General features: G+C 38.0%; 1 protein-coding gene across 3 annotated transcripts; it reads right to left on the minus strand.

Annotated features, from left to right (window-relative positions):
* Positions 1 to 1127: 1127 nt before the first annotated feature.
* On the minus strand, positions 1128 to 22769 carry znf106a (zinc finger protein 106a). Of its 3 annotated transcripts, none has more exons than XM_081347376.1 (22): positions 22636 to 22769; positions 19974 to 20074; positions 18918 to 18979; positions 15649 to 15843; positions 13098 to 14873; positions 12577 to 12973; positions 12266 to 12335; positions 12016 to 12170; positions 11861 to 11921; positions 11399 to 11662; positions 10468 to 11296; positions 8784 to 8830; positions 7084 to 7226; positions 6783 to 6917; positions 5842 to 5958; positions 5539 to 5730; positions 5169 to 5231; positions 4950 to 5069; positions 4233 to 4304; positions 4029 to 4100; positions 3799 to 3945; positions 1128 to 2900 (listed from the first exon to the last, which is right to left on the minus strand). In XM_081347376.1, exons 2-22 carry the CDS (start codon positions 20025 to 20027, stop codon positions 2844 to 2846), a joined length of 5028 nt encoding a protein of 1675 aa, XP_081203502.1. In that variant the 5' UTR covers positions 20028 to 20074; positions 22636 to 22769; the 3' UTR covers positions 1128 to 2843. The 3 variants fall into 3 exon arrangements, with proteins under 3 accessions (XP_081203502.1, XP_081203501.1, XP_081203503.1); XM_081347375.1 differs by having other exon boundaries at positions 7084 to 7229; XM_081347377.1 differs by lacking the exons at positions 18918 to 18979; positions 19974 to 20074; positions 22636 to 22769 and having other exon boundaries at positions 15649 to 16171.
* Between the last annotated feature and the right edge of the window lie 75 nt (positions 22770 to 22844).

Consider the following 22844-nt stretch of genomic DNA (forward strand, 5'->3'; position numbering starts at 1 on the left):
TGGTAATATCAAAATCCATTAAAAAAAACAAAGCAGGGCCATGTAGATGGTCCTTGTTGTTTCAAATCCTGGTTGTTTTGTTTTGTAAGTTAACATAATAGGAAATGAAACACATGATGAACCAGGTGAGGAAACATAATCACTGGAGGAGAATCATCAGGGAACATCTCAGAACTCATGACGGGCGGCAGGATTCAAGGTCTTTATTTCATAACTGTGGGCAAAGACATGGGTCGATCCTAGGCTTTTTTTGTTTTTGTGCTTGACCCCCCATTTAACCATTTGTTCAAATGAGTGTACTGACTTCACCCGTTTAACAAAATAAATAATTGTGTAGTTCTTGGTTGAAGTGCTTTCCCAGGAAAAACAAGAATGCTGTTTTTTAAAGCCTAATTATTTAAACACAAGCATAAAGTGCCAATTACAAAATAAAATTGGGAAATTTCACTTTTTCAACAAAGGGTCTGTTAAAGCTTTATACAAGCTCTTTATTTGACCATTTATTTAATATCTGGTTAGACACGTTTTTCAGCCCTGTTACAAAATTTGGGGTCTCAGCATTTAATACCCTGTTATGTGATATTACATTCTAGAAATAATTAAACAAACATATATTCAAGAACATATTAGTTTGACAATTTTCCACACTGGTAACTGGTAACAGGGTTGCATGGTTGAGCTTGACGAATGAAGTCACCAGTAAAATATGTAATGTTAAAACTATTTTTATGCCATTTTAATTTGGTTAGATAATAGTTTATCTATAGTTCTCTAATAAGCCTTTATTACTAGATTTGCAGTTTATTTGCAGACAAGGTTTAAGCCTAGTCCCAGACTAAAATGCATGTTTGAGCTGTTTTAACTGAAAGCAACTTACACTGACATATCTTAAAATATATCAGTGCCATTGTTTTGTCTCAAGATGCACATCAGTAATATATTTTTTTCTAAGGCATGTTTATAAAAGCTACTTATATGTCCTAATTAAACAGGCCTAATCCTGGCTTAATCTAAGCCCTGTCTGTGAAACCAGGCCTAAAAGTGTTAAGTGAAGTACTATACTGAAATATAACCTCTATGAAAGCAAATTTCCCCTTGGGATAAAAGAAAATGACACAATAGCACAGTTATGTATATATTTTTTTTAATTCTGTTTGTTTCAATAGCGTGTGTACAAAATGTCTATAAAGATTTAATAGTATTTGAGATCAACAAGTGTGAGAAACTTGGGAACACCAGGTAAGAGGTTGGCTGCAATCTCTCCTCAGCAACACACAACTTTAGCAAAGAGCTGAGATGCATTTCAAAGGCTATGACTGGGTGGAAAAACAAGCTGTATCTTCATCCATTATGATATAACCTAACGAAAAGAAACGAAAAAAGAAAAACCCTAGAGTGACCTTATATAGTTAAAAACTCAACACTTCAGGGGCAGTCAGAGGAGAGAACAAATCTGTTTCAACTGACAGGAGATAGTGCTGTTACTCCATATAAAATCTAACACCAGAGACCATGTTAGGATATTAAGATGTCAATAAATGTTTACAGTTACACTAAGTTTGGTTTTGGTTTGTAATAGGGCTGAGGATTACAGGAAGTGAAGTAATACGCACACCCAACTGCACAAAAGCACCTCCCGTGTTTATCGCCCCTACAACTTTCATTCTCACACAGAAAAATAAAGGTACTTTCCAGTGCGAGGACCCTCCTGTACTTTCATAAAACTACAAATCTCATCTCCACAACTGCCACAAAATACTGTGAAGAAAACATTTAACAAACTTCTTCGCTACAGAAAAATATGGAAAACAAAATTGTCTTCGTGTCTTCTTGTACACACTGTCATAAAACACATGTGTGTTCTCAAAGGCTTACGCACACCAACTGTCACGTTTCAGTCTCTGTCAACAGCACAGCAAACACATTTCAACTGCAGTCTCGAGTCACAGGACACCTGAATCCGTCAACTTTGCTTCATTGATGAGCAACCAAAGAAAACCCAAAAAAAAGAAGGAAAAAAAGAGGAAATAGATTCAACCACTCAAACAACTATATTTAAATGATCAATTAAAAGAAATAAAATCACCAGAAATAACTAAAATAGTTTTTATTTGGAAACCAGATTGAGATGTAAAAGTGTCCCCGTTGTCAAGAATGTGACAACACAAACAAACAGAGCGATGCAACTTGAGAAAGATGTCCTTCATAGAAAAAAAACACAAAATCTAGTTGCTTGACAAGTCTCACGCTTTCTTAAATCACTCCACATCATAACGTCTCTAAACTCAGACCACACACACAACAGTGAGCCACACGTGTTTGCTGAGGGAGCTGCCGCACCTCTGGTGCTGTCCCGGTACCCAACCGTTTCCCACAGTTTCTCTGTCTTAATTTGGTCAGTAAATCTCAGATCTGATGATGACAGACATGTAGAAGCATCTGACACAGAAATCAATCCCTTCCAGGAGAGTATCAGAGCAATGCCACGTCGGTATAAAAGAACTGAGCATATTTCACACTTCAGATAGAAGTGAGAGAGAAGAGACAAAATCAGAAAGACTTAGAGATACCAATCACATCCACTTAGAGAAGGGCAAATTTTCTTCTTTTTGTTTGAATTAACATTAACACTTGTATGTCTTTTTTGTTAGTTTTTTTGTCTCAGAATTTCTGAGCGATTAAAATCATCCATCATTATTTAAACTGTGGCATCAGCATCATCTAAGTGGCGGTTGTTGGTATCTGATGGGTCATATAAAAAAGGGCTCCTCTGGTGAGGGCTGAATGAGACATTCCCAATATGGGAAAAGAGGAGACTATGTCTGTGATATTCCATTGGCCCCTCATGGCTCCATTTTACTGTCGTCCTCAGCATGTTTCTGCATGTGACAATGCACTGCCTACAAAGACAAGAGTCACGTCAATGTTTTATCATTTTTTCATAAAATAACTTGTTTTCCTCTATATATATAACTACACACATTGTATCGTTCATAAGCTTGGGGTTGGTAAGATTTTTACATGTTTTTGAAAGAAGACTCTTCTGCTCATCAAGGCTGCATTTATTTGATCAAAAATACAGTAAAAACAGTAACATTGTGAAATATTATTATAAATTTAAGAATGAATGCACAGATCTAATATACTATTACACATCCGATTTGCTCCCAACTGTTTACATTTGCATATGACATTTTCATATGGCCATTAAGCCTTGACTCAAATTTGTAAGAATTTTAACCAAGCAAATTTATTTCTCACAAATGTTTAACACACAGACAAGTTAACATGCACATAAATTGTAAGAATATCAAATCAACCGTAAATATGTGTATGTATATATATATATATATATATACACACTGTTGAATTGATATTCTTACAATTATCTATATTTAAGTGATATACAGCGCGCCAATTGAAGAGTGCGCGCCGCGGGCACAGTATAACAACTCATTTGAACCAACTCATTTTTTAATCATAAAACCATGATAAATAAAATAATAAAGAATTTTTGTTGCATTACGGTAATGAAAATTGAGAGGAAAATGTGGTTAACTGTCATGAAAATAAATTGTCATTCTTTTTGTAATATTTTCTAGTTGTAGCCAATTATATATTTCTGATGCAGAAGGTTGAAGAATTTACAGCAAATGACAGCAGAGGGTTAAACGGCATTTTGTTGGTGGTACATGAATGGTAGCTTACAGAAAGCTGTTACCGGTGTCGTACATGCAGCAAGATTTACAAATCGTGAAAATTAATGCCTGCATTCAGAGTGTCGGAAAGCTGCCGTACCTGCTTGGAGCCGTTGCGCGTGGTGAAGTATGAGTCGCAGCTCCTCCAGCGGCATTTGAATGTTTGCTGTGCTGGGCTGGTGTGGTCGTTCAGCAGGTGCTGCTGCAGGTGCTCCATCACGCCAAAGATTAGGGTACAACCGTACCACTGTAAAGAGTCATGCAACAGATATTAACTGGCATCAGGAATAGCTTCCAGTCACATTATATGTCATGAGCTCAGTTTCTTACCCAGCAGCGGTAGTTCTGAATCAGGTTCAATTTAACAGCTCTCACGCTCCCATCATAGCAGCCTGTGTAGATCTGCAACAGACAAATCATCATCGCCTCTTTAAAAAAAAAGGTCACTTAAACAATCAATGCTTGTAAATCTGTATGAAAAGAAAATTGTGGGACCTGCTATTGGATCCCAACAGGGTGTTAAGATGTGCTCACCATGCTCTTGTGGATCACCATACACATCACCATGTCTGAATGGCCGCCATATACTTGAAGTCTGTCATGAGACTGGAACCACCAGAGATTTGGTCAATATCATAAAAAGAGTTCATAACAAGCACACAAAAATATCATTCCAATACAAGAGTGATTTCCACAAAACCTCTAAAGAAAATGGAATATTTTGTTTGACAATTAAGCACTTTTCTTTCCCCAAATTTTCACTACTGTGAAGAAAAACATTCTTGTTCAAATTTTCATCATCATAATGTGAAAAATACAATAAAACGGTAAACTTTTCATACATCGTAGTAGTATTTGTCGTGATTTTAGTTAAAAAATACTGTTCAACGGGTGCCAGTGTGATTTTAGTATTATTTATACAAAGTCAATAGTATTTATTATTTTTAGCTTTTATGTTTGTATTTTCAATTTTCATGTTTTAATAATGTTTGTTATTTTTAATAATATTTATTTTAATATTTATATTGAGCTTTAATTTATTTTTATTTCAGTTTCAATTTTGGTAACTTTATTTTACACTGTGCTTAATTTATCTTAAAACAATGTAAAATATATCTTAATGGTGCTAAACAATTTTTTTATGAATAAAACTAAAAGAAATTTAATTCTTAAATTGAAATTTCTTTAAAATATCTTGTTTTTAAATAAAAAAAAGAGAGAAAAAGTAATCAGCAAATGTGTCACATATACCTGGAGCTCGTATACACGGACCAGTTTGTCCAGGCATGCGGTGACCATCACCTTTCCCAATATGGCCACCACGGTGACGGCATGACTATGACCCTTATAGATCCTCACCAGTTCTCCTGTCTGGAGATCCAGAGACATGGAAGCAATTTAGAGATAAACAAGACACTTAATTCCTGCATCTCAATGGGAAAGGAGAAACACCGTGCATGAGGAACTCACATGTATATTATGTGCATGTACAGACTGGTCACTCGAGCCACTGAACACCAAATCGTTCACCACCTGCAGAGAAGAAACAAATAAATACTTAGGGTGTGTTACTTGATACACATCCTTTGATGGAATCCTTTATTTCTCCCTCATGTTGTTCTTTTTTACTTTATTTCTTTAAAACATGAAAATTCTGTCATAATTTACTCACCCTCATGTTGTAAAAAGTCACCATAAAATCTAAATTGACAAATCTAAATTGACAAATTGACAACTCTGTGTGGTTTTCAGTCCGAACCACTTTCAACAGTGTTTCTCAGAAATAGCGTACTGCACCTTTAAGCATATTCATTAGAAAAAGTGTGATTCAGGCACAAACCTTCATGCAGAGCACAGTTTTGCTGTGGCCCTCCAGCGTACGCAGCAATAGGCCATTCTTAGCATCTCTAACGCTGATGGTGGCGTCATAGGAACCAACTAGCAGGATCCGCCGAGCCCCTTCCTGAGCCGTCGCCAGGCAGCTTACAGCCCGAGGGCCATGGCACTCAAACATATCCAGCTGCTTATTGTTCTACAGGAGATGAGAAATGTTGTTAATTACCCCACAAGCCAAAGAATAGAGGACACAAAACTTACTTTAACCCAAACTCTTTTGATTTCTGATTCTTAAAACACTTCATACCCTAAGACTGAAGGTGATCACAGAGCCATTGGCCAGACCGGCATAGAGGATTTTCCAACGATTATGAAGACAGAGCACTCGATCTGGGAGAGACAGCTGTTCCTTACATTCTGTTGTCTGAGGAAAGAAATAGACAAAATGCTTGTCATATTTTCAATATTATAGAAAGATGAAAAAATAAATACAATTTAGGAATAGAAGGACTTATAAGACATTAAGGCTTATGAGACACTGATGTCTAGGATGTTCATTATAATAACTACTTAAATTACAATTTTAACCATTTAACATTAAATTAAATAATACATTTTCTACTTTTATCAGCCTTGATGGTCCTTTTTTTGCAGTTTCGTAATATATCACTTTCAATGTTTGGAACTTTGTTGTTCCACGGATAAAATAAAGTCATTTGAGTTTGGAACCAATAATTAGTGAAATAAATTCTTTAAATATCAGTTGGTTATTTACACAGAGTTACTGTATTGTTTCATGGTACTTTTTTGGAGCTTGACAGTGTGAATAACTCTATATTTTGCTGAATGGAGAAGTGCAGACTGTGTATCTGAAAAATATCCACTTCAGTTTACGTTAGTTGCCAGATACAGTTTATTGTGTAACCAAAATATCAATAATACCCCCTCCACCCCACCCAAAAAAAAACTTTTAGAAAAATGGGACTCTTATTTTGAAACTATGAAACTGTCAGCCTGTAGAGCCGTAGAACCTGTTTTTTACTTTGAAACATGCAACGGTTTGAGGTTTATCACGATTCCTTTTCCGTCCACAAATTTAAGACCTCTTAAAATGACAATTAAGACTTTTTTATACCATTTAAAAAATGTAAGACTTTATATTACCTTAAATTTGATCAAACTGAATTTACGACTTTTTAAAGATCAGCAGAAACCCTGTAAAAAGCAGTGTGGATCAGACCCAAGCACCTTGAGGTTGTAACAGCGGATGGTCTGGTCACTTGATGCCGAGTACAGGCGTTGTTGCAGGCCTCCTCCACATGACACCAACAGGCAATTCACTTTACTGCTGTGACCTTCATACACAGCCACACACTTCCGGCTCTGTAACAAATAAGAGACTTCTTAAAGAAACCTGCTTTGTGAGCTACATTCAAAAGAACATAATTTTCATGTTTAAATGCTTTTACTAAACTACAAATTTCAGACAATTTTGTACAAAGTTTACCCCACTCAACTGAAAAAAAAAAGAAGTGTACAATGATCTTACTATCAAGTTGAAAGCACGTATAGTGCGGTCCCCTGAGCAAGTATACAGCAGTCCGTTATGGATCTGCATTCCATTAACAGCCTCTTGATGGCCTTCAAACTCTCCTTCAGTTGGCACATCCTCCTCCCCTAGATCGGATATATCTGCTAACACACACACACAAACATTTCAGTTATTGAGTGAAATGTTAACACTATGGGCACCGCATTTTCTGAAGAGACACGATCGCTTTATACGCTGAACAGATTGAATTTAGGCTTTTATTCACATATTCATTAACTCCCACATCAGTTTTGGTAAACAGAAGCTTCCTGCAAGAACCAATGAGGTTCATTCTCGTGTGTTACGTAGCAAGAGGTTTGTTCTCGCGCATCAAGTAGGTTCTGTTGAGCTTCTGTTTATGTTCACTGATCAATGTTTATATGTGAATTAAAAGCCTAAATTCAATCTGTTCAGCGCATAAAGCGATTGTGTATATTCAGAAAATTTGTACTAAACTGCTCAATTTATATCGATTAGTTTTATGATCTCTTTAAAGGGGTCATCAGATGCCCATTTTCCACAAGTTGGTATGATTCTTTAGGGTCTCCTCCTCAAAAACAGCTCTGTTCACAGCGACCCGTTTCGGTGCATGTCTCTTTAAATGATAATGAGCAACTGCTCACTCCACCCCTCTCTTCCCTGGGGCGTGTGGACACAAGACAGGCAAAGTGCGAATACGGGACAGTCCGTCAGTGGTTGTGGGCGGAGCATGAGCAATATGACATCATATTTCTCAGAAAATCCAAACGGCTTGATTATTGAGTGTGTTTAGGCTTTTTGAGGATTAAAAAAAAAAAGGAGTGAATGGATTTTTTTCATTGTATGGTGATTGTGTCCACACGCTGCAAAGACACATTTATATGCAAAAAAGTGAATTTTGCATCCAGTGACCCCTTTAAGAACTTTTTGAAGCACCAAAGTGGTAGCTGGTAGCTGTCAATGGAGGGACAGAAAGCTTTCGAATTTTATCAAAAAGATTAATTTGTGTTCCTGAAGATGAACAAAAGTATTGCGGGTTTGCAACGTCATGAGGGTGAGTAGGCTAGATGACAGAATTGTCATTTTTGGGCGAACTATCCCTTAAAGTCACTAGCTCACCGCCATAAAGGAAGTGTGGTGATCATCAAAATTGATAATCAATCCATTTTAATGTTTTCTTTTTGAACAAAAATTCACATAAAACGTTTTTATTTTTAACCTTTTTAAACTAACCGTTGTGAAACTGAGATATGAAAGTGCCAGTATGTTTAATTTTAGTCATTTAATGGAGTTCCCAAGAAACCAGCACTAGTGCTCTCATTCTGTATATGAGTTGGCACAATTCTCAGGGTTGTCATACCGGCAATCACTCTCAGAGGCACAGGTTAAGTATAAAACGAACAGGCACTAAGAATACCTTGCCCTTAAAAAGTAATTTGGGGACTTGATGAACTATATTTGTATGCTGATCGTGTGAGTATTCTAATTTGGTTGCTCTGCTACGACTGCAATGAGCAAGGAACTAGATGAATTTATATGTACTGACAGCTCCCACAAGTTAAAAAAATAAATTAAATATTTAGTAAGTGAATGGCACATAATATGTTGTTGAGGCAGCAGTTAAATTGTATGAATGATACATTACAGCTTCTATGTATGTTTTTGAACATATCACATACCTGAATGCAACTTGGACTTCAACACTGGTGAGGCTGATTTTATTACACTGTAAAAATAAAAACAAGATTTTTAATACTGCAATACTGAGAAACATCAATGAAAGCAGACAGAAAGAATCAAGGTACTAGATGGTCATGCAGTGAAAATGATTTTAAACAAGTTGTATCTTACGGTGGCGCATTGCTGCCACATGCATATTATTTTTCCACTCAATTATGTCGTAATAACGACATGTTATGTCGTTTTAACGACATCTTTTCTCGTAATAATGAGATGTCGTTTTAACGACATCTTTTCTCGTAATAACGAGATATGTTGTTTTAACGTGATATCTCGTTATTAAGAGAGATGTCGTCAAAGCGACATAACATCTCGTTATTACGAGAAAAGATGTCGTTAAAAGACATAATTGAGTGGAAAAAATAATACATATGTGGCAGCAATGCGCCACCATAGTATCTGTATGTCTGTGTACTCTTGCCTATCACACACCATTGTGTTCAACCATTTTCAAAGCCCATACATATGCTTGTCGAAAAATATCTTTCAGAATGTTTACTAACCTAAGAGATTAAAAACACAACACATCCAAGTCCACTTTCTAATCACAGTTTGTGGAACAGGGAACTAGAATAATATAGTATAATTTTATTTTTAATATTACTATTATTAATACATTTAATATTATACAGTAGCGACATATTTTATGTGCATTCACAATGCGTATGCTACCTGCACTGCGGACTTTCAAGTAAATTGTAGTTGCACAGAGAATCTCAGTTTGGTTAATTTGTGAAGCATTCATTTAGAAGTCAAGTTTCAAAAGACCCTTTTTTACTTAGTGATGTTCGATTCTTGAAGGAACTTTAGGTTCGGGCTGATGACACAGCTGAAGTAGTACGCTCCTTGCACAGCACCATAAGCCTACCTTATGTCCATAAGCATGTCCAGAAGGGTTACTGAACCAAAGAACCATTTTGAAAATTAATGAATCAAACCTACAGGCAAAGTTGAAAGTCAGCTTTTCGGTCATGTCCAACTCAACCACATGAGCCGGTACTTTTTGATTCGTTCATTTCAAACCGGTTCCTCCATCAACCCAGAACTAAAGTTTGATTCAGTTCTGGGGACCAGCTCAGCCGATTACTGGCTTAAAAGAAATATTCATTCAAGAATCGAACATCAATACTTTTTACTTCACAAGCTATAAGACAAGGGGTGTCCTCTCCTGCTCCTGAAGGACCACTATCTGGCAGAGTTTAGCACCAATCCAAATAGGCTTTATGCTGACCGTCACGTGAACAAACAGGAAAACAAGTCTCATTGCATCCGCTTGTCAGAGAAAGTGTAAACGGCAGTACGAACTGACGGCAATATCTATGGACATTTAAGTAATCAGTTAACCTAGATAGTTATTTTTATTGTTGCCGTTTTATTAGATTTAAATATCTAAATGTTAGTAAGAAGAACCTAAAATAAAAAAAACTTTTAAATATCAATCTGTATATGTGAAGGCCATCGGTTATGCTAATTTTTCTCCATTGAAGTTCTTTGAAGTTTCTCCTCTTGAGTAAAACAGCTCTATATTTAATAAAGCACATACAAAAGACCTGAACCGGAAGTGATGCAACTTGTTTTATAGAATACTGTTTAGAAAATCACAGTCCAAAACATGAGACTTACCTTTCACAAGCCTTGACTGAACTGCTAGTATCGATTTCACTAGTGGAGGTGACCTCATTGCAGGCAAGATTTTGGGGGTCTGTGACGGCACGGTCTGTTGAGTGTGCAGTGGCCGACTCCTTGGCCGACTCTTTGGCCGACTCTTTGGCCGACTCCTTGGCCGACTCCTTGGCCGACTCCTTGGCCGACTCCTTGGCCGACTCCTTGGCCGACTCCTTGGCCGACCCCTTGGCCGACCCCTTGGCCGACTCCTTGGCCTTCTTTTCAGGCATCTCATCTGGGTCTGAAGAATCTAGATTGACAAAATCAGTGGGCACAGGTGGGGGAAGCTCCACCATTTCCAGTTCAGATGAATCAGAGTGAGCTTCCTTCAATGGTGGTGTTGCTAGCTTGGTTCCTTGTGGTTGTGCCTTTGAAGCTTCGGTCACCATCATCTCCTCATTTTCATTTTTCTCTTCTGGTGTGGAGGGTGAGGCAAAGGTTCTGCTGGATCGCCGATTAGGTCGGTACTTGCGGGCAGGTCGAGCAGTGGGCTGCTCTGCATCAAGCTCTGATTCACTGATTTCAGGCTGCTCATTCCCCTTTGCTTTCTTAAGACACTTTTTCTTCTTCAGTTTTCGAACACGCTTAACTGGATCAGTTTCTATGTGGTTTGAGGGAGACAGCGGCTTGGGAGAGAGTTGGGAAGAAGGGTTGGCTAACCCCTCGAGAGAATTTTGATGAATTTCTTTGTTGGGTGATGGCTCTATTCTGTGATCTGAGGGAGCTGCCGTCAAATCCATGCTTGTGGTGTCATGTGAAGACTCCAGGTTGTACTTGAAGGTAGTATCTGTTTCAAATTGAAGAATTAACATTCAGTTTAATTAATTCAATAATTCAGTTCCGTTAGGAATAACTACCTCTGAGCTGCAATTTAATGATTGGAACCTACCTGTTTGACAAGCTGCAAACACTGTTTGGACAGGTGTGGTATTTTGAGGTCCTGGGAAGGGGGATTTGATAAGGTTATGCTCAGGAATGGGGTTACATTGAGCGATGGGCTCTTGTTTGATGGTAACAGGCAGTGAGAAGGTTGAAGAGGATGATTGGGCAGCTGTTGCTGGGAGAACAGCGCTGGCGGTGATCTGAGTAACCTGGGTTGATGAAGAGGTTAAGATCTCACTGTTCCTCTCTTTTTCTTTTGGCTCAAATTCACCTGAAAAAGAGCAATAGAAATAGAATTCTTGATCTCTATTTTATTTTATTATAAATAACAAAGAAGCTGTTCACAAAACTTGAGGTGCTTACTGTCATTAGCTAATTAAAGCTATTATAATTTTCCTGATAACTTTTACCTTAGATTTGTAAAGCTAGTAAATATGATTAAATGACTCTTCCATTTAGATTTTTGTACCTTGCATTCCTTGAAGAATTTCAATCCGCTTGGTTCTCAAAGAGTTCATCTCACCGATTACCTGTAAAATATACAATTAGTTATTAAAATATTGCAAAATCAAGTGATATCCCAATGAGTTTTTTGTAAATGTGATAAAGTAAAAAAGTTATTACCTGTTGTTTCACCATAATCAGACGCTGTACTTCCAAATAGGCAGCTTGCAGGGCAGCACGTGCCTGAATAAGACTGTTATCCACTGCCTGAAGTGAGCTATTAAGCTCCTCCTCACGTAGAGATACAGCCAGCAACTGATCCACTTGAGAGCGCTCTGCAAAACACAATACATACCCATATTGTAATAGGCAACTAAATTGGATGTCGAGTTAAAGTTAATTTCAAACCCTGATTACATAGATTTCTTACCTTTCTTAGACTTAATTTTTTGCCTCTTGTTTTTCCTATCTTCGTTAGGAATCTCTGGAGACACGACATCCTAGTGGAAAAATCACCAATTAGATAATGGCAAGACCTAGATTAAATTTAGGTTATTCTTGCATTACTTTATATGTGGAACATTTCAAATCAGACACTTATAATGCTCCATTTCAATTAGGATGCTGCCTTGGAAGGCAGCTACGTAATATGGTAGACATCGGTGTGCTCACTAGATTTGGATCAGAGCTGTATTTCCAAGTATGCCAAGCATACACCACAGCAGAAAGTAGAAAGCTTACCCCAGGAGCTCTGCGTTTCTTTCCAGCTCCTTGTGTGTCAATCTGTTCAATCTCTGATGTACAACCGCTGTCTCCTTCAGCATCCTCTGGGCCGTTAGAAGGCTCTTTCGAAACTTGAATCTCCAGAAGACCTTTGAACTGCAGCTCTTCTCTCCTTGGTTGCTGTGAGGGGCCACAAGCAGGAGAGTCTTTCATTGGGTCTACACCTTTAAGAAGGGAGCTGGTACCAGCAGGGCCATCTTTGACCACATTGCTTTCAGACAAGCTACGCTTGCGGGAAGGCACTGGACTGAGGTCAAACAGAGAATCCCAATGAAAGCCCTCAGAAAGAGGTACATCATTTTCATCCATTTGGCTCAGACCCTCGGGTTCACAGGGCACCATTTCTATACCAAATCTGAAAAGATTCAGAACGAATATGGAATTAGGGTATTAAGGAAATAACAATAGTACTGACTGTGTTTCAGTCTACAACCATTTCATGAAAGTAAACCAAAATTTAAGAAATACTCATGCAGTACCTTGGTAAGCCCTTGCCTTGCTTCTTCCGGTTGACTTCCTGGTAGACCTGGTCCCAGTTGACATTCCGCCTGGAGCCAGAGGTGCTAATGAGCTGCCGCAAGGTGGGTTTAAGTCCTAAATCCTTCTCAGGCTCATTTTTTCGTGAGCCACTTACATTCCTAATTCGTCTGGCAATATTCAAGTTGGGTTCATAGGATGCTACTTTGCCTTTGGTTCCCATATGGCGGTTCAGATCCCTTTGGAGACAAGCAGGCAAGGCAAGCTTACTTAAAGAGGGCACGGAGCCACCTGCTGTTTGTTGGGATGGGCTGCTGTGGGACTCCTCACCAACTGAGTATAAATCTTCATCTAGTGTGTCCATGACTTGATCTTGTACTGGAAGGTGAGGATTTTCTTGCATTTCAATACACTCCTCCTCATCTTCATGGTCCATAGTGGAGGTACTAACATGCAAGGACTGCAGAGATGGCCTAGTGTCATTGCGCACATTGCCAATCTGTACTGATTTGTCTGTGCTGGTTAAATGCTCTTGTTCATTGCTAATACGTCTTACAAAACCCAGCCTTTCTTGACTCTTGTTCTTGCTCAGTTTTTTCATACTCTCATGTAATTCTTGATTCTTGTTTAGTTCTAAATTCTCAACTTGCTTATTAATCTGTGGCACAGTTTTTGATCCTTTGAGGCCGTTCTCTGGGCAACATACATCAAAAGAGTTATTTCTGTTAAGCAATGTCTCTTTAGCTTTTCGCAGCATCTCTGACAGCAAACTGTCTTGGTCTGCATTGAAAGTGGCATGTTGTGGGAATTCAGAACTTGAATGGGAATGCTTAGAACCTTTAGTGTTGACAGAGTCTTGACTTCCTGCAAGCTTGCTGTGCATCTCTGTTCTTCTAGTGGTGGAGGTGGAGGGGTAAGCGAAACTACCTATATTAGTACTGCCAATGTTCTTTAAGGCACTCTTCTGCTTCCTGCAATCACTCTCTTCACAGTTAGATTCTGTGGGATTATCCTGCCCATTTATTCGGTCTGCCTTGGACTTCCTCACCATGTCCTGAGTGCCCTCATTGAAACTTTGTGCCATAACGTTTTCAGGAGATTCCACATTAGACTCATCTAAAATTTGCTGAAGGTTAGCCTGAAATAAAGGATCCCCAAGTTTAGCTGGTGGATAAGGTGCCCATCGATGTGCCTTCTCTGACTTCTGACCCTTACCTTTGTTGGGATCGTGATCACCACCAGACTCTTCTACACTCTGTTCACCCTTTGTCTGATTCTCAGAGCAGTTGGGTGTTTTTTTATGCTCTCTTGCAGGTGATTTAAAGTGCCTAGGTGGTGGCATATATTGTCCCTGCCAAGGGGCATTAAACTGATTGTTGTTCCAGGGAAATTGCTTTCTCAGATGTGGAGGACAGACTCCATAGCCACCTTGTCTACCACCCCAGAAGTTTCCTTGGTTGTGCAAACTCCCTCCCTGGCGACCAACAGAGCCCCACTTCTGCAAGTCAGGTGGTCCTTCAGCATGCCATGTGGCACACCTAGCCTGTCGGTTAGGGTTAAACCATTTGTTGCGGTCAGGGGATGAAAATCTTAAATTCTGCCAATTAGAGCCCCTGCCCCTTTTGGGCATCTGAGGAAAGTTAGGATAGGGTCGGTCCCAAGGGCCACACTGCTGGTACATCAAAGGCCTTGCCCCCTGCCACTGAGTCCGAAGCTCCTGCCACCTCCTTGAGTTGTCCCGCTCTTCTTTAGCATGCATTGCAGAAGCCTCTTCTTTCCTAATAGAGTTCAATACAGATTGGTCACATATAATGATTTAACTGATACACCACAATGAGGATAGGTGAATAGCATGGTAATAGTTTAAACAACAATGCATCTAAATTAAAATATGGGAAGAAACACAAAACATAAATGCCATGGAAGAAATGTGTGTGATTTTCCCTGTCTTAACATCAGACTTATATTATTGGTTCAAACTTATTATATTGTATTAATACTATCATATTAATAAGGAATCTTTTTGTATTATTAAGGAATTACAGCTATTTACTGCTGTCTTAATTTGCAGTGATTTTGACTGAATTTTCATGGAATGCAAAGGATTTCTGTCATTTATGAATGCCTAACACTCTCATTTAAACAGCATGGCGCATAAAAATAGTTGATGAGGTCAGACTATTTAAAGACATACTGCCCATACTGTTTAAGGGTTGAGCTGGAAGGGTATGGTGTGGTATGCATCCAGGAGTGTGACAGTGCAAGTGTTGCAGCCACGGCTGTTTTAGGCCTCACATGACACCAGACTCTAGTGTCAGAACCGTTTGCAGAATAGTTTAATATAGAACTGCAAGTGTTGTGGTTACAAACAGAAAATTAAAACACCAAGGAAAGACACTCCAATAAGAAATATTTCAACTTAACGATTTAACTTAAAAGTACACTACCATCTAATAAATACATAACTGATAAATATATATCTTTATATATGTCTTCAACCACCATCACTGCCATTCAATTCAGGGTTTTTAGCAGGGTCATAGCAAGACTCACCTGATCATTTCCTTGCGTTGCTCGATGAGCTGCACAATGTCCTTGTCAAAGTAGTCTTCATCTTGGTCTTCGTTTGAGGTCTGGTGCTTCTGATCCTCAATGCACTGTTTATGTGAAGCGCTGGAGATGTGACTGGCATAGTCGGTCAGGCTCACCTCAGTTACGCCGCAGACCCGGCACTCGTGTCCACAGTCCCTGGGGACAGAGAGGCACAAAGGCTGCTCAATGCTTCCCTCAGGCATGGCTGATACTTTTGAGAGTGGCTGTCTAATCAGTTAGGATCCTTTTAAGAGATCAGGAGGCAAACTGACTTTTCAATATAAAATCCAACTAGTTACTAAAAAAGAACAAAAAAAAATGCAATCTTCCTGATCTTGTGGCACATCTCCAAGGGCTTCACAACTGGTTTAAAATGAACAGGCAAGAACAGAAGGCAATAGGAGACATTGAGCTCAGAGGGGTGACCACCCGCTCAGCACCAGCTGAGCCTAGCACGCTGTCATGATGGAGTCTGCTGTGCTCTGAGAAGAGGGTTGGGAGAGCGGTTCGATTTTGGTGTGTGAAATCGCATCCCCCCACCCTCTGGCTCCACCTTCCACTGCTCTTTAAGGCTGCACCAAGACCAGGACTCTTCAGCAAGCTGTAATGCGAGCTGTTTACAGTTGTCGGCTTGAGAACCCCTCCCTGCCTAGTTTCTCTCTTTAACTGCCAAACTCGTGAGCTGATAGATGCTTGCTGTTGGCAGTTGGTTTATCCCCGAAAAATGGTGTCATGGCAGCTTGCCATTTTCCAGTCAGCAGCCTGTAAAGTTTTTTCTAATTCGAAAATATAAGCTTTTTCCATGGCTAGCGAATGAGTACTATAATTTTGATTATGATTAGAATTACATGTGATTATTGTTCTGCAGTTCATTACCATTTGTTCAAATTAATTATTGATTACCGCTCTTTTTGAGTTTTGCACAGAGATAACGGACAATCGTTTGCACCTTCAAACCTATTTCAGGGAGTGCGTTCTCGAGACACCAGGCACTGTTTTGTGGACTTTATTCTAGAGCTGTTGTAAAGCCTAAACAATCTGTTACGGTAATTTCCTATTATCACTGTAAAGCTGCTTTGAAACAATCCATATTGCCAAAAGTGCTATATAAATGAAGGTGACTTGACTTGACTTAATTATTGCTCTGATTAAAGCACAAAACAAGTTAAACTAATCTCATAAACATCATTATTACCAAAATGCAATTAGATAAATATGTCGAACCTCGAAAGGCCATGATGTTTGTGTTTTTCACCTTGGATTTCAATACTCTCCCCATTTAAGAATGCAATTCTCACTTTTCACATTCCAGAGATCAACATAATTGTCACGAGGCAGTTGTCATTTGTCGGCCTTACCAGTTGTTCCCAACGTCCCTATATATACTCCTGGGTTATGGCAGCTGCCTCGGCTTATCTATCCACTGACCAAAAGAGACACGTGCCTTTCAATACACATGCTTTGACCATAAGTGTAATCAGGGTTTCCACACCTTTTCATCAAAGAATTTTCCCAAATATTTCCCATGACTTTCACAGCTGTTTGTGATGGCTACGGAGCCCCTAAAGGGACATGGTGGTTGAACAAATTTGGGATGGGAATTTTTTTTTTTTTTTTTTTATCTTTTGCATTCCCTCGAGAAACTTTGCGTTCCCTCGCAAAGATATTTGCGTTTCCACGCAAAACTTTTGCGTTCCCTCGATAACTCATGAGCTAAACGTTGTTAAAACACAAATGACACTTAGGCTATTTACAATCACAGTAACGTAGACAACGAGCTACAACCCAAATTTCCTCAAATCCTCAGAACGAGTGTTATTTGTGTTTTAACAACATTTAGCTCACTAATATTGATCCGGGAATTTCGAATATGTGAATATATTGCCAGCTTCACTGAACTCCTTGAGTTAAGCACTGACCGCATTTCTTTATCTTTGAGTCCAAGTTAAAAGATTTGAAAAATATTTTGTATAAAAAACATTTCACCGCCATGTCCCTTTAGAGGCTCCGTAGATTGCTGCATAAGCACTTAAAAAATATATATATTTTAACAAAATTTTGGGGTGAATTTCCAAATTTTTAAATAGCAGATTAAAACAATTAAGCATTATAATTAGTGTATAAACGTCTCAGATGAGGCTACAACACCCTGAGATTTAAAGGTCGCTCAGTTCTATGAACTTGACAGTATAACTGTAATGTTGATAGTGTAGAGAAGGGTTTCCCAAACAGGGGTTCATGAGGGAGTTTGTGAGTTGATGAAAAACTAATAAATAATGGAATCATAAAAAAATTAAACACTTACTAAGAAAAGATTAAATATTATGTTTACTTGCCTATCAAGTGAGCATTAACCGTCATTACAAAACCATGAAAGTGCAAATGTGTTGTTAGATTATTGAAATATTAACTTAAAATATTTATCTGAAGTAAAGCCTGACGCAAGTCAAGGGGTTCTGGTTGACAAAAAGGTGGATTACATGATTCTATGCAACATTTGTGTGTAACATGTGATGGATTTTAATTAATCAACTAACATTTGTTTTTCTTGCAGGAATGATATTCAAATGCTTTTAAATGTTTCCAAACTCTTTGAGGAAAACTTGTGACTTTGAGTATGTGTGAGTATGTGTGTGTGTGTGTGTGTGTGTGTGTGTGTATAAATAACAGAAAAGGGAAGTGAAACTAGACAAATGACTAGTTCTCAAACCTTGTGATAAGTAATCACAAAATCAGAGTTTGCTTGTGCCAGTGACAGAGGAAAAAGGTTGGGGCTTTTGAACCAATTGAACCAATCATATTGAAGGTGATGTTAGTCTTATTTGTTTTCTCGATTCTATAAAAACTGTTCTATCCGTGTTTTACGGTGGGATTCTCAATGGAATTTGTCTGAGATACTCCGGCCTTGCTTCTTGGGAGAGATTCCCTGAGAACTGCTCGGGAAGATCTCCTGGCCGTGATTAAAGCATTTAAAGTCAGGTCTGTTTGTCGATTTATTCCTCCGCAGGAAGCTAGTTTAGGAAGTAAGCTAGTTTAGGGGAACAAGTTAGTTAGGTGACTATTATTGAATGGGGACATCGATTTGTAGACGAGACCCAGATAGACTAAACGCCGACAGTAGACGTTCGGGGACGTCGATTTGTAGACGAGGCCCAGGGGACGTCGATTTGTAGACGAGACCCAAATAGTTAGGTTTAGGAAAAAAATCCACTACAAACATGACCTCTTACCGGCCTTTCAGATTCTCCAGCTCCCTGTGGTGCAGCATACTCCTCATGTGCTCTTCCATCTCCTAAAAACCAAAGACAGACACCACTGAAATATAGCATCATGGTATTGAACAATATTTCAATAAATGAAGGCATACATTTGGTGAAACAAACTTTTTCATGTTACACCTAGCATTTTTATTCTTATAATTTTTTGCCTTGCACAGGTTATAGATCTCACAACAGAACAGTGCATGTGCATGAGCGTGTAAATTATAGTTAGCAGAGGTGGACAGTAACAAAGTACATTTACTTGAGTACTGTACTTAAGTACACTTTTTGAGTATCTGTACTTGAGTATTATTTTTTATGGAAATTTTTTACTTTATCTTCACTACATTTGAAAGACAAATATCATACTTTTTACTCCACTACATTTCTGTCAAGGTCCTTGAGTAGAAAGTAGTGACGTCAGTCAGGGGATGATTTTGGTTGCCGGGGTTGCATTTAGGTTGGAAATGAAAGTCGGGTTGACGTCAGAACATCAACCTGATTTTAATTTTCAACGTTGGGTTTGGTCTTCTAAATGCGAATTTTGTCATTGTTTTGTTCACTAGCTTATAGATAACAGTAAGGCTAACATATTCATACTAAAAGCCAAAAAACTTTAAATGGGGCACCATTTTAGGGAACAGCTATTTGGGTGTCTGAAACCATTGTGGAATGTGTTCTAGAAATACATTTGATATTGATATTAGGGTAGGCAGGCATAAATTCAGAGGCATAAGTACATAAGTATTACATACAACAATGCAACAATAATAAAACTATGCATTGACATTTACTTTTTACATTTGATACTTGATAAAAACAAGTACTTCTGTACTTTTACTTAAGTAAAAATCAGTCTTTACAACTTTTACATGTAATGGAGTAATATTTGACCAGTAGTATCTGTACTTTCACTCAAGTAAAGAAGTTGTGTCTGACAGTTTGTCACAGAACCACTAAGACTTTTCAAATTGTCACATTATAGCAGAACTGGGAGAAGGTTTGTGTTTAAAAAGCCAGGTTTACCTGTTTGGAGCTGTAGACAGTTTCACAAAGAATGCATTTCTGTTCTTTAACCATGTTGAAAGATGTTATTGTATCTTAGACCACCGCAAATAAACAGGGATCTGCATAAAGAGACAGATAAAACAATCAGAACACGCAGCATGTAATGAGTGCAAAATCACATGCTAAGAATGATTTTCATGATTTCTTATTTCATACACACACACACTCTTTTAAATAGTTAAACACTTCCTGTCAAAACACAGACATCAAATCAAAACAAAAATATATTTGAGATTAAAAAAAAGGATTTACAAAGGGAATATAAATCTTTTAAAATTGAAATATTGATCATATATTAAAGTGATAACACTTTATTTTAAGGTTGAATAGATACACGATACATATACTAGTAATAATGGTAAATTATGCATAATTACAAGTAACTAACCCTAAACCAAAACCTACCCTTAACCCTAATGTAGTTATTAATAACTACTACAAAGCACTTATTTGTGTAATTACACTGTGACAATGTCACCATAAAATAAAGTGTAATAATTGACATTTATGGTCCATAAAATATTGGATATAACAAAATAAAATACTGGATGAAATAAAACATAACTCAAAAACGAATAATTAGTATGACATGATTATAAAAAGTTTTATAATAGATAGATAGATAGATAGATAGATAGATAGATAGATAGATAGATAGATAGATAGATAGATAGAGTCAAATCTGAATATGTATGTACCAGCGACGGCATTCAGACTCAGCCATGCACATAACTCAAAGATGACTTATTATTTATTTCATACTGCAGAGGCTCGTATGAAAGGGCTTTGCCAATTCGTACATTAGACTGTGTGGTATCAGTCATGCAAAAGGTTGGACAAACTCCATAAGGACGGAAAGAAGGTCAGTGTGTCTGGCTCCATGCAGGTGCCAGAAGACACAAACCAGTAGCAACAGCAGTCGCTCAGGGGACTAAATGCAGTATGCTGAGAGTGCAGCACACAAGCCAACCACGACACCACAGAAGGGTCATGTCTGGACAGGTTCAGTTCTCTCACAGCGTTTGGAAAAACACTGGACCAACACTGTCACTGATCAACACTTTAACTTTAGAATGCCATGTAATATGCAAGACGTTCGCTGCAAAAGACACGAGTCAAACATGTCCGTGTGTAACGCATCTGCGCATAAGACTCACACTGATCGCATTTTTGTCGCCCAGCTCTAAAGTGCATGTGGACTATTAGACATTGAGAATTATAAACATTCACATTAATTTATGTAAAGATGTTCCAGAACGAAATTTGCTGTAAAATATTCAATGATTTTTATTAAGTAGCCTAAACTTAAGAGTTACATTTATATTGTTAATAATATTCCAAGATGAACACTTGGTGGACTAAATTAACTTGGGTTTACTTGTTTATCCATACTTTTTATATTATTTTACAAAAATTGTTAAAACATAAGAACCAGATATGACACACCAGGCTTCTGAGGAACATTTACATGCACATCTCTCAATTATTCTTGTATTGCATTATACGTTTTGCCAGCGCAATAACAACTACAGAACTTTGATCATAAAACTTGCCATCTAAATATCATCTTACCAAGACATATTATTAGAAAATATAGCGTAAAACTGATATTTATATGCATTTTATGGAAGTAGTCGGCTATACTGCTAAGATCTCATTGATTTACATCACAAGCTATAAGAATTTCATATTCCTTTTAGCCTATATAAATATCAGCAATTGCACCAAATTTAATATTTTCCTTAATTTGGGCCTCTGAATAACATTTTGATAAGGATAAAATGTTTTTATCCTCCTCAGGTATGAGCTCCATATTCTCACTACATCATATTTGAGCTTGATGTATCAAATATGATACTCAACAAAAAACACATGCAAACTTTTAAGATTTTGTCTAAAGTTTCAATATAATGTTATTGTTCCGTTAAATGTTTTTTCTTCTATTTTCTGACTATTATTTCTTATGTCAGGTGTAACAGGGTTTATATGTAAACTGGCATGCTTTGAAAGGAAGTGCAGTTTATGCCTCAGAAAATGGCATGACATTAGGCCGCGGTGCAAGAAATATTAAAGTTCCACAACATGAAAATGGCAAACCATCAGTGCTGTGAGTGGCATAATCTGAGTGGCAATTTCCATTGGTGCCACTGATAACAACAAAGCTTAAAATAGCTCTCATGCACAGGTCAGTGTGCATGTCCTCTTTAAGTAAATGGAGCCCTGCCTCCCTCTCCTGTAAAACAGCTCAGTAATATAATAACGGGCTGGAACATAAAACAGGCTGAAGGTTAATAAGGTTTGAGTTACTGAAATCTATCATTGGAGAAAGCAAGCAAGCAAACTGTTTACAACTCATTCATGCAGAGCACGGCGTGTCTGTTACAAAGTCGCTCATTGGTTAATGCAGCTCTAAGAAGAATGATGCTAACATCACTGGTTAAAATACTACTGTGAACTGACATAAGGTTAAATTGCTGAAGAACGTAAAAAGTGAAACATGCAGGGGTGTTTCTCATGTGCAGATGTTTAGCATTCAGGCTAACACACTGCATGGACTGAACATTAGATCATGTGAGCAGCAAAACAACGTGGATAAAGACAAACCCGGTATCACGTGTACCTCTTAATTCACGCGGAGAACGCATTTCTTCAGATTTCCATATAAATCATTTCTATTCATTTTCCACACTTCTTAGCAACGTTATGGGCGCCTTTTTTTTTTTTTCTTGAAAACGGAAACAACCGATCAGATTCAAAATGGCCGGCAAGATTTTAAAGTAAAAGTCACTATAACGGTTACTAACGGTATCTGGTAACCATGTAAATTGT

Source organism: Scardinius erythrophthalmus, assembly GCF_964197995.2.
Source record: "Scardinius erythrophthalmus genome assembly, chromosome: 19".
NCBI lineage: Eukaryota > Metazoa > Chordata > Actinopteri > Cypriniformes > Leuciscidae > Scardinius > Scardinius erythrophthalmus.

Bases quoted from the DNA above. Each gene is read 5' to 3' on its own strand.
- znf106a (XM_081347375.1), bottom strand. From the start codon at position 20,027: ATGGTTAAAGAACAGAAATGCATTCTTTGTGAAACTGTCTACAGCTCC. The intron at 18,980-19,973 runs GTAAACCTGGCT...TTTGGTTTTTAG, and splicing joins CTGTCTACAGCTCCAAACAG to GAGATGGAAGAGCACATGAG. The intron at 2,901-3,798 runs GTACGGCAGCTT...TTGTCTTTGTAG, and splicing joins CGCGCAACGGCTCCAAGCAG to GCAGTGCATTGTCACATGCA.